Source organism: Pteropus medius, unplaced genomic scaffold (genome assembly GCF_902729225.1).
Source record: "Pteropus medius unplaced genomic scaffold, Ma_sr-lr_union100, whole genome shotgun sequence".
NCBI classification, from domain to species: domain Eukaryota; kingdom Metazoa; phylum Chordata; class Mammalia; order Chiroptera; family Pteropodidae; genus Pteropus; species Pteropus medius.
The window spans coordinates 23,461,625-23,474,698 of NW_024344378.1; the positions used below are offsets into that span (position 1 = coordinate 23,461,625).

A 13,074-nucleotide genomic window follows, 5' to 3' on the forward strand; every position below is an offset into this window, starting at 1 on the left:
ACAGACTGCTGAAAAAAAGCAGCCCTCTACCTCACATTAAAAATACAGGGTTAAGCTCCTGGGAAGGAAAGGGAAACCACTATGATCAGAAGAGAACAGGGAATGTGAACACATAGAACTAAGCTTTAGATGGTGGCAGGCAGGACTGTGTGGAGGGCGTCGAAACTGTTCTAGGATTTGGGGGACAGGAGGCTGGTGTTTGTCCATGTAACAACTATATAAGTCCTGGAGATGTGGCCTTGGCCCCATGAAATGGAGACAAGAAATGGAGTGAGATCTTGAAGAAAATAAACACCCTCAAAGAGCTTCTTATTCATTAAAAAAAAGGCTAGAAAACTCTGCCCAGTGGCTGAGAGGAGTGGCAAGAAATCTTGCTCTCTTTCCTAGGCTCTAAGTGGGGGAAAAATATCTTCTATGAGAAACTGAATTTCAAAGCCTGTTCCTTATATAGGTAAAATTGCTCAAATTATATTTCCTATATATGGAAACCCTAAACTTAGAAATTAACACAAAAAATTGATCTAGGAGCCGTAGAATACCAAGAGCCTAAAAAATGAAAACCAGGGTCACACTTATGATTGAGAGTATGAGACTCCTGTAGAAAGGGATAACCTCCCCTAAAAATGAACTTTAAATAAAAAATTAGAAACACAAAAAGTTAATCCATGAAGGAGAATCAGCAGAGACAATAAATTGGAGAATTAGTACTCCAAAATGTAGAAATAATAGAACAATCTAAAAGGAGATTAAATAAGTATACATAAAATGATTAAAGAGCCAATGAAGAATTTGACACTCTAGTGTGAGTAAAATAAAGCAATAAAGAAAAGAACTGAAAGATTCAGAAGCCACTAAATAGGGCTTCTAGAAATGATAGCTGTATTTATTGGCACTGGAATGGGATAAATATTATGTTGAGCACTACTGAATAGAGAATTACTGAAATAGAAAATTAGAAAGGAAAAATAAAACTTTTCTTATTTCCAAATGATGTGTTTGTTTTTGTAGGTCAGAAGTAATCTACAACAAACAAAGAAACAAACAAAAACTCCTAGAACTATTAAGTGAATTTAGCAAGATGTCAGAATATAAGACCAAAACACAAAAATTGCTTATATTTCTATATACTCACAATGAACATGCAGAGACCAACATTAAAAACAATATTATTTATAATCACTCAAAGAAAATGAAATACTTAGATGTACACTGAAAAAAAAGTATACAGTGTTTGTGTACAGTCATGCTCCTGACAACAATGTTTCAGTCAATGACGGGCCACGTGTACCATAGTGGTATACCATATAGCCTAGGTGTGTAGTAGGCTATACCATCTAAGTTTGTGTAAGTGCACTCTGATGTTCACATAATGATAAAATTGCCTAACAACATATGTCTCAGAATGCATCCCCATCATTAAGTGGTGCATGACTTTACTGAATATTACACAATGCTGATGAAAGAAGTCAAGAAAGATCTACCTAAATGGAGAGACGTCCATGTCCATGGATTGGAAGACTTAGATAGTAAAGATGCCAATTCTCTTCAAACTGATCTATAGGTTTAATATAAGGCCTATCAAAATCCCAGCATGGTTTTGTTGGCATAGAGAAGTTTATTCTAACATTTATATGGAAAGACACATAAAATTTTATATGGAAACAGCTGAAACAATCATGAGAAAGAAGTCTAAAGTGGGAGTAATCACTCTACCTGATATTAAGGCTTACAATATAACTACAGTAATCAATATAGCGTCATATTAGCAGAAGGATAAACACATAGATCAGTGGAACAGAATAGAGAACCCAGAAATCAACCCAGTTACTGTATGACCCAGCAACTCTACTGCTGAGTATTTATCTCGGAGAAATAAAAACATATCTTCACACAGACTTCTGTATGTGAACGTTCATAATCATAACAGCTTTATTTGAATTAGCAGGAAACAACTCAGATGTCCTTCAACAGGTGAATGGTTTAACAAACTGTAGTACGTACATATAATGGAATACTACTCAGCAGTAAAAAAGAACTATTGATACAGGCAACAACTTGCATGAGTCACCAGGGAATTGCACTAAGTGAGAAAAGCCAATTCCCAAAGGTTATGTACTGTAGGATTCCATTCTTATAAATATTATTCAAATGACAAAGTTTTCCAAATGGAGAAGAAATCACTGGTTGAGAGTTTAGGGATGGGTAGGAGGAGAGGGGAAGGGAGGTGGATGTGGTTATGGCAACATGAAGGACCCTTATGGTATTGGAACTATTCAGTATCCTGAATGTGGTAGTGGATACGCAAACCTATACATGTGATAAAAATGTATCAAACTAGACACACACACACACACACGCATGCACGCACACAAAGAAGTATGCATAATGCTGGGGAAAGTTGAATGAGATCAGTGGATTGTATTAATGTCTGTATCCTCATTGTGATATTGTACTATAGTTTTTTAAAATGTGACTTTTTGGGGAAACCAAGTAAAGGATACACAAAATATCTCTGTATTAGTTCTTACAACTGCAGTGAATCTACAATTATCCTAATAAAAAATTCTATTTACAAAAACTATTTCATATACATAAAAAAAACCCCTAAACCTCGACATTATGACCATTCTAAGGCTTGTTTTATTGTTTGTTGTGAGAAGTGTAATTTACTCAAAGAATAACACCTGTTGAATGACTCATTAAAAAATAATTACACAAAAAAGATTGAAAATAAATGGATACAAAAAAGCTATATGAGACAAACACTAATCAAAATAAAACTGGTATAGCAATATTAACATTGGCCAAAATAATCTTTATTATGGAGGAACATTATTAGAGATAAAGAGGGTCATTAATGATAAAAGAAGCAATTCACCTGGAACATTTAACAATCTTTAGCTTGTATTACTAAACCAACATAGCCTTGAATAATATAAATCAAAAGTTAAAAATAAAGGAGAAAATGACAATTCACAATCTTAGTTTTCAAGGTTGTTTAAAGCACTTTTCTCAGTAACTATTATACCAAGGCGCTGACAATATTTGTAAGTAGAATATTTGAACAGCGTATGTAGCACCCTTCAACCATCAGTTATGGAACTTGATGTACATTATTTCAAGGACATATGGAACATTTATAAAAACCAACCCTGTACTGAGCTACAAAGGAAGGCTCAAAATACAGTACTGAAGAATTGATAACCTTGGAGGATGGGCGAGCCATCTATGGCCAGAAGGCCAAATCCAGCCTGCCATCTGTTTTTGCAAATAAAGTATTATTGGAATACAGCCACACTTAGTCATTTACATATTGTCTATGGCGATTTCACACTACAATGGGAGAGTTGGGTAGTTGCAACAGAGAATATATTGACCACAAAACTTGAAATATTTACTATCTGGCTTTTTACAGTAAAAGTTGCTGACCCCTGCCTTGGAGAATAGATTCTTGGAACACAAAGCAATGTCAGAGATTAATAACACCCACCTTTTTACACCATATACAAGAATAGACTCAAAATGGATTAAAGACTAAATGTAAGACCTGAAACCATAAAACTTCTAGAAGGAAACATAGGCAATATACTCTCTGATATTGCTAACAGTAATATCAGAGATATCCCCCTGGGCAAGGGAAACAAAAGAAAAAAATAAACAAACAGGACTACATCAAACTAAAAAGTTTTTGTACAGCAAAGGAAACCATCAACAAAACAAAAAGACAACCCACTGTTTGAGAGAAGATATTCGCTAATGCTATATCTGATAAGAGGTTAATATCCAAAATATATAAAGAACTCATACAACTCAACAACAAAAAACAATCCAATTAAAAAATGGGCAGAAGACCTGAACAGATACTTCTCCAAAGAGGAAATACAGATGACCAATAGACATATGAAAAGATGCTCCTCAGAAAAATGCAAATTATCAGAGAAATGCAAATTAAAACCACAATGAGATAGCACCTCACGCCTGTCAGAATGGCTATCATCAATAAATCAAAGAACAGCAAGTGTTGGCGAGAATGCAGAGAAAAGGGAACTCTCATACATTGTTGGTGGGATTGGAAATTGGTACAGCCACTGTAGAAAACAGTCTGGAGTTTTCTCAAAAAATTAAAAATGGATATACCTCTTGACCCAGAAATTGCACTTCTGGGTCAAAGAAAATCAAAACTAATTCATTAAAATCTCTGCATCTCAATATTCATGGCAGCACAATTTGCAATAGCCAAGATATGGAAGCAACCTAAATGCCCATCAACAGATGATTGGATAAAGAAGTTATGGTTCGTATATACAATTGAATATTACTCAGCCATTAAAAAAAAGGAAATCCTACCATTTGCAATGACATGGATGGACCTAGAGGTTATTATGCCGAGTGAAATAAGTCAGACAGGGAAAGATAAGTACCATATGATTTCACTTACATGCAAAATCTAAGGAACAAAAAGAAGAAAACAGACTAAAAAATCTAGACAATTTAGTGATGGACAGAGGGGAATTGGGGGCTGGGGTGAAGAGTTAAAGAAGTATGAATTAGTAGTTGATAGATGTTCATGGGGATGGGGAGCACGGCATAGGGAATGCAGTTAGCATTAATACATTGGCTAGGTGGAAAACCAGAGAGAGAAGGAGCAATTAGGGGGATCGTTTTATAAACTATATAAATGTCTAACCAATGTACTGTATACTTGAAACCAATAAAAAGTAATTTGTAAAAATCATACTTCTAAATAATTCAAGGATCAAAGAAGGAAGTCTAAATAGAACTTAGAATATATCAATGTCTAACATTAAAATGTACATGTCAAAGGATGGGATACAGGTAAAGAGGAACTCAAGAAATTTTAGCCTTATAATGTTAATGTTAGAATATAAGAAAGATTGAAAATTAGTGTGCCAAATATTCAACCGAAGGAGCTAGAAAAAATGGCCAATTGATTTGTTACAAGGATGCCAAGACAATTCCACTGGGGAAAAACTAGTCTTTTTAGCTAGAACAACTGGAAATCCACATGCAAAAGAATGAAATTGGACCCCTACCTCACATCATATACAAAATTAACTCGAAATGATAAGAGACCAAAATATAAGAGCTAAAACTATAGAACTCTAGAAGAAAACATAGATATGAATCTTCGTGAGGTTGGATTAGGCTATAATTTCTTAGATATGACACAAAAAGCAGAAGCACCAAAAGAAAAAAAAATGGTTAAATTGGGCTTCATCAAAGTTTAAAAATTTTGTGCTTCAAAGGACACTATTATGAAAATGAAAAGATAGCCTACAAAGTAAAAAATATTTTCAAATTATATAACTGATAAAGGCCTGGTCTTCATAATATATAAAGAATCTTTATAACACAACAATAAAAACAAATAACCCAGTTAAGAATTGGACAAAGGATTTGAATAGACAGTTCTCCAAAGATGTACATATTACAAATAGACACATGAAGAGATGTTCAGTATCATCAGTCATTAGGGAAATGCAAATCAAAACCACAATTAGATGCCACTTTATACCCATTAGGATAGGAAGGCTATAATCAAAAAAGATTGATAGTAACCAGTGTTGATGAGGATGTGGAGACATTGGAACTCTAATGCTGATGCATTACTGGTGGGATTGCAAAATGGTGCAGCTGTTTTGAAAAGTAGTCTGATAGTTTTTTAAAAGGTGTTAAACAGAGTTACTGCATGATTCAACAATTCCACTTTTGCCATGTACCCAAGAGAAATGAAAACATGTCTACCAAAAAAGGTACACATTAATGTTCATAACAGCATTATTTATGATAGCTAAAAAGTGGAAACAACTCAAATGTTTATCAGCTGAGGAATGGGTAGACAAAATGTGGTATATCCATATTTGGAATTTTTTATTCCAAAAAATAAAATATTTTGAATAAAATGGAATTTTATTCAGCCATAAATGTAATGAAGAACTGATTAATGCTACAACATGGATGAACCGTGAGAACATGCCAAGTGAAAGAAGCCAGACACAAAAGGCCACATGTTGCATGATTTCATTTACATGAAATGTCCAAAATAGGCAAATCCATAGAGACATAAAGTAGATTGCTGGTTGCCTAAGATTGAGGGGAGGCAGAAATGGGGAGTAACTGCTGATGGATACAGGGTTTCTTTTGGGGGCGATGAAAATGTTGTGGAATTCTATAGTGGTGATGGTTGCACAACTTTGTGAATATACTAAAAACCACTAAATTGCACACTTTAAAAGGATGACTATTTTGGTGTGTGAATTATATCTAAATTTTTTTCAAAGAGAGAAAAGAAGCTGGAAAGGAAACATCTGAATGAAATAAAAGTAGAAGGAAATAATAACATAAATAAAAATTAAGGAAATAAAAAAAAAAGAATCAAAGCCAAAAGTTTATTTTTAGGGGAAAATATAAAAACTGGAAAAAAAAAAAAGCTCTAAATGAGAATAATGACATTCTCAGAAGTAAACTGAAAATGAAACCTTAAATTGTCTAAATGATGAATAGGGGATGACCTCTCCAGGCCATATCCTCTTGGCCCTTGAGGTTGTTGAAAAGTAGTCTGATAGTTTTTTAAAAGGTGTTAAATAGAGTTACTGCATGATTCAACAATTCCACTTTTACCATGTACCCAAGAGAAATGAAAACATTAATTACTAATTACCATAATTAATTATTATGTTGCCACGGGTTTAAGCGGTTCTGTCCCACCTGTCTCTGTTATTTCCAGGGGTCATACCTTGGACTCAGAACCTTAATAGAGCCTCTACTTCTTTCCCACATTCCTTTTTTAAAGGTTCAGATGTACTGAGAGGCTGAGAAGAGCCGGGAGATGTTATAAGGCTCTGCTTTTTCCAGGGGTTTATCTTACAAAGAGTTTCTTTTCTCAGCATCACAGACTGGTTCACTTCGTTTGTCAGACTGGTCAAATTGTTAAAAAATTTGCAACATTGATGGAATTTGGTCAAGGCAGGAAATTCACTCAGTTCAATCCCTCAAATGTTCCTGGCTCAGAGAAGAGTATAAGCTTCTAACTTGGCTCCATCCCAAAAGGGTGTGAGTTGTCTGAATCCACTTATTTCTGTGGCCCTCAGACTGCCCTTGGGCCTGATGGGACCTCATTCAGGGACTCCAACAAGCCAAACCCACTCCTGTTATATGTCTGGTACACTTATTGCACTTACTCTTGCCCCATCTGGAAAACTACCATCTAGGGATTCAAAACCCTGAAAAGACCAAATGCTCCCATTAGAACACATGTTTTTAACATCCTCTTTGGTGGATTCATTGATAATATAATCTTAACTATAATGCACAGGAGGAATTAAAGGCAAAGTAAACAGCAGTGTGACTCTCTTGCAGATGGCAAAGAGAATGGCATGCTTCCACAGAGCCCTGGGACCTCAAATGCTGGAGCTGAGACCTTCTCTCTCCGGGTCCGAAGAGCCACAACCTCAAGGGCTGAGAGGATTTGGCCTGGAGGGGTCATCCCCTATGTCATCGGTGGGAACTTTACAGGTCAGTAGCCCCAGATGAGGCTTGCTTTGGCACTGGGTACTTTGTCACTCTAGGTTGAGTTGGTCTTTCCAGGAAGGACTCAGGCGGGATTCAGCAGATGTAGAGGTCACAGCATTCCTACCTGCTTACACTCCCTCATGTCTACAAGGTCAAGTGCAGTAGGCCTGGGGAAACTGCAGTCTCTCTTGGGAGTATATCTCCAGAGGTGGTCACCTGGTCCCAAAGGCTTCACGTAGGGGGTGACATATGACCTGGTCTTGAAGGGTAGACAGGATTTGCACAGTGGGTATGTGAGCAAAGCCCTCCAGGCAGAAAAAAGAGTGTGAGCAGCTACGTATGGTGGCTATACCTGTCCTCTGCCTGGATGAGCACCCTGGACCACCCCCGCACCCTGCAGTACTCCACACAGTAACCAGAATGGGCCAATAGACATCACTGGGCCTCCTGGATCCAATCATGGCTATAACATGTACCAGCTGTCAACCCTGGGGCAAGTTACTTAACTTCTCTGTGCCTCAGTTTTCTCTTATATAAATGGGGATGACATTGTCTACTCCATAGGGTCGTTTTGAGATTTAAGTAACTCAGATAAAGCAGTTAGAATGGTGCCTAGCATGTAGTAATTAGTGATTAATTATTTACCATTGATACTATTATCTTTAAAATATGCGAGTCATTGAGTGGCTTCCCTTTGCCACTCGTGGAACTGAAACTCCTGACCATGGAGCCCTTCTGCAGGCAGCCCTTAGCCCCCTCCCACAGAGTGTTTTACCCTCCCTCCTCTCTCCTCCTTAGTCTTCGTGCTCTACCCTCACCAGTCATTTCTTTTCTGGAACATGCCCACCTTACCGCCACCTTAGCACACTTGCACTTGTCCTTCTGCATGGAGTGTTTTTTCCCCAGACCCACTCCTGGCTGGCTTCTTCTTATCGTTAGAGGCTCAGAGCAAATGTCATGTCCACAGAAAGGCCTTCTTTGACTCCCTGATACCCCTACCAGCTACTCTCTCCCAGCACCCCGCTTTATAGCCTTTATAGCATTTGGTATCTTAATTATCTTCTTTCACACCTAGTGTACTCTTCTGACCAAAGATTATATAACCTTTATCAAAATTAACTAATTTCATATAAAGAATTTTCTTTACACAGATTTTTGTTATTCTCTAATTAGTAGATAGCTATTTTGGTGAGTGATTGAGCTATAAATAATTTGAACTAAAAGTGTCAAGATGTTTAAAAAATGGACAGCCACGTTACTCTTATTCTATATGAATGTTTTTAGGGACAATGATATGACACCACACCTACATCTTGTAGACAATGATGGGAACCTCCCCAGTGGTTGGTTGGTTGGTTTTTTACAACAAGGTCATTCTAGAATTCAGACCCTAGTTCCATCATCTTTTGTACTTCCCAAGCAGCTATTGTCCTAGCTCCTTCTCATTGCTTCTAGCAAAATCAAAACAGTCTTCTTTATATCAGATTGATAGATTTTGAAAAGAATACTTATTGCCTATCGATAACGATCAGACTGGAGTTTACAACTACTTTATTCTTGCTCCCAGACAATTTATTCATTGTTTTATTTTTCAACACGTTTCTAATCAAGGAACTGTGAAGATAGGTTCAGAGAAAGTATGAAATTCACTTATTTTCAAAGACCTTGCAGAAAATCAGGCTCAAAACTACTCCGGAAAATACTGAGTCTCCATGCAAAAGTAGCATGAATGTATATGCAAATCGAATTTGTAGAGTATATAGGAACACCTCCTATAGGTATAAAATGAGATGAGGGTGTGGAATGAAGTGCTGGTGAGCTACTTCAAAAGCCTAAAATTTCCCAGTTGAATGACCTGGGTAAGATTTTTTTTTAAGTTTAGAAAAGTACTTTCAATACAAAGGAAAAGTTAGGAAGCCTAGGGTGGTTTGAAAATCTATTTTTACCCTGTCTTCCAATTCACAAACTCCTACTCTCTACATTTTGACAATTCAAGGAAGTTATATTGTATTTGTAGCAAGGTAAGTTATTATTCCTAGTGCATTTTTACTCTGGGGTCACCCAAACAAGCTTTTATTTTTTTAATCATTGGAGCAAGCTTTGTTGTAAGCCTGCATGCCTTAAAGCATCTAAGGAAAGCATGGACCCGTGGGGAAAGTGATGAGCACTTGCCTTGTCATTTCAGGAAGCCAGAGGGCCATTTTTAAGCAGGCCATGAGACACTGGGAGAAGCACACCTGTGTGACCTTCATAGAGAGGACGGATGAAGAAAGCTTTATTGTGTTCAGTTACAGAACCTGTGGGTAAGTAAGTGAAAGCAAGACCGCCTCAGTGGAATCAGAGACAAGCAAAGCTGATGGCTCATGAGTCTTAAATTTTCTCTGTAAAACCAAGTATTTCCAATGAGCTGCAGTATATAGAAGCCCCAGATTTATCAGAAACTCTCCTTGCCCTCAATGAACTCACAATCCAGTGACAGAGTAAGTGGGTCAAGAGGAAGACTCTAAGAAGACAAGGGTTCTAGATTTCCTGTCATGGGAGCAATGGAAGGAATTGGGAGTATTTCATATGGAGAAGTAGTTCTGAAACAATTTATGTCAGTGACCTCACTGAGAATCTGATGAAGCTATGGGCTCCCTCATGATGGAAGTACATATATGCTAAATTCTGCATGAAATTTTATGGGCTTATAGATTTCCTCAAGAAAATATAACAAATAATAAGATAAATGGATTATGCCTAAACTTATCTGTTATACCAATAAATGTAAGTGTGATCTGAGACAGAAAAAGTTCTCATATTGGTTCAAAAACTTAAACCCAACCACATGCTGCCTACACGATATGACTACTGAAGAAAATGACTCAGAAAGGTTTCAAAAGTTTAAAGGGAAAGAAGGCCTATAGGCAAATGCTAACAAAAAGAAAGCTGGGATCACAATTTTACTTTTGTTTTGTTTTATTTTAAAAGTTTTTTTTTTTTTTTTTTTTTAGAAAAAAAGGTCAGACACCTTATAATGAGAAAAGGTAAAAGCCACAATAAGAATATAACTCATAAATCTTTATGCACCAAATAGCATAGCACTGAGTCATAAAACAAGCCTCAGTGAATTCAAGGGGAGTTTGACAGAAACACCAGAGACTTTATTTTATTTCTGTCAGTGCATGTAGATAACTGACAAGTTGATCAAAAATGAAATAGAGATTTGTAGAGGATTAGAAAAATATAATTAATGGAGTTGATTCAATAGGTTTATCAGATTCTATAACTTGATACCACATCTCGTTTTAAGTGCCTGTCGAACTATTATAGACATTGTCCATCTATTAAGCATTAAGAACACCTTAATAAATTCAGAAAGGCAAAATAGCATCAAAAATTCTCTAATCGCAAAGCAATGAAACTAGACATAATAACATAACAAAATATAGAATAAACACCCCTGAATTAACTGGTAAGTTAAAAGCTGCCCCTACCTTTTTTTTTTTTTTTTTTTTTTTTTTTACAACTCTTAGGTCATAAAGAAATCAAGATTAAAATTACAAGATATCTAGTTAAGGAAAGCCCTAGAGTTCAAAAATGAAGAGAGATGGCTGAAGCTATGTCCAGAGGAAAACCGACCGCCTCAAATATCTACATCACTAATTAAGAATGACAATGAAATATTCAATTCAAAGAAGTTAGCAAAATAAATAAGAACATAAAAACCGCCACCACAACAAAATAAACCTAATGAGAACATAAGAAAATTGGGTAACACATTATAGGACTAATAAATCGAAGAGTGAATTCTTTGAATAAACAAACAACCATAAACTACCTGTTAGTTTAACTAAGATTTAAAAAAGCAGCAATGCAGAAGTATACAAAATCAGAAATGAAAAAGGGGGAAATAGCCACAGATACAGCAGAATCATAAGAGAATATTTTGTAAAATCTAGGGTAAGAAATATGGAAGTCTTGATAATGTGAATGACTTCAAGACAAATATAAAGTGCTGACACAGACCAGTAACTGTGAAAAAAATTGAAAAATTGAGGGAAAAAGCTCTCTTCCTCAAAGCACCACATCTAGAGTTTCACAGATGAATTCTTTCAAATCTTCACAAAAAGATTATGCTGGTACTATTTAAGCTTTTTAGAGCATAGAAAAAGAACACTTCCTTCCAAATTACTTTTAAGGAACTATCATGGCATTGGTACCCCAAAATGACAAACATGGCATCAGAAAAAGAGACAAGTATAGACTCATCTAACTTATGAATGGCCATGTCAAATCCTAACTAAAATGTTATAGAGAATAAGAAAGTAAGCTGCCAAGAAGATATGTCTAAGGAATACAAGACTAGTCCAACATTAGGAAATCTATTTTCATGATTCACTATATTGATAGAAAAGAGAAGCCATATTCAAATCTCGATAGATGTTAAAAAGGCATCTGCACAATTTAACATGCATCTTTTTGTTTGTTTGTTTGTTTTAAAAAGTAGCCAAGATAGCACAGGAATAAATGTCAAGGATAGATCCTTGACTTACTATATATATACATAGAGAAAGAGATAAAGGGAAAGAAAATATTATATAACAATATTTAATAGAGGTTAACTGGGTGATGGATTATAGGCCATTTTAATTTTTTTATACCTTTCTAGTTAGTAATAATGAACAAATATTATTTGAAAAAATAATTATGCCCAGAAGGAGAGTCATCCCTAAGACTCTCTGTTAATGGTATCAAGACTCATGCTTTACACAAACTCAGCTGCCCTTTTCCCCATCTCTCTTCCTTGTCATCAGTGATGGTCCAGTAGACTCAGTGGTAGAAAAGTCGGAGAGGCTATGTGCTTTATTCCAGGAAGAGAGACCATATCTCTCTTTGGACTCTCAGGTGGATACATGAGCACCAAAAAGGTTAAGAAACATTTTTAGAGGTTATTTCTGTATTGGAAGGGAAGTTGGACAATGAGAGCACTTTCAGCTCTAAAATTTTGTGGTTTTTTTTAGACATGCACACACACATACACACATACACACACTGGGGGAGGGGCACTAGATTCTTGCTATTTCCTGACTGCTGACCTGGTATTTCTGCAATTGTCCAGCTGTTGTTCCTATGTTGGGCGCAGAGGAGGAGGCCCACAGGCCATATCCATTGGGAAAAACTGTGACAAGTTTGGCATTGTGGCTCACGAGCTGGGCCACGTGGTTGGGTTCTGGCATGAACACACCCGCCCAGACAGAGACCAGCATGTCACCATCATCAGAGAAAACATCCAGCCAGGTAAGGAACTTGTGTGGAGTCTGGAAGTTAAAGGCCACGAAGGTGGTATCCATGGGGTAGGGGGTAGGTATGGAGGCAGTGACCCTATTGTGCAGGTGTTTGTTACCAGCATTGCCATTGTCCATCTGTGGCCCTTCTTGGGACATCGTCTGCCATAGCTTGTAGGTTAGACAGAAGCAAAATGACTTTCCATGTTGTAAAGGACAACGAAGTCCAACTCCATTTCCTAAAAGGAACAGAATCGACCAGAACACAGTTCCA

At 36.5% G+C, this 13,074-nt stretch overlaps 1 protein-coding gene across 1 annotated transcript in view; it reads left to right on the top strand.

Moving 5' to 3' along the window:
* TLL2 (tolloid like 2) overlaps positions 1-13,074 on the top strand; it is a 122,118-nt gene that overhangs the window by 63,149 nt on the left and 45,895 nt on the right. Inside the window, exons 4-6 of the mRNA XM_039871643.1 lie at positions 7,381-7,536; positions 9,719-9,836; positions 12,635-12,813. Coding sequence (XP_039727577.1) covers positions 7,381-7,536; positions 9,719-9,836; positions 12,635-12,813 — 453 coding nt within the window. The remainder of the gene's footprint in view (positions 1-7,380; positions 7,537-9,718; positions 9,837-12,634; positions 12,814-13,074) is intronic.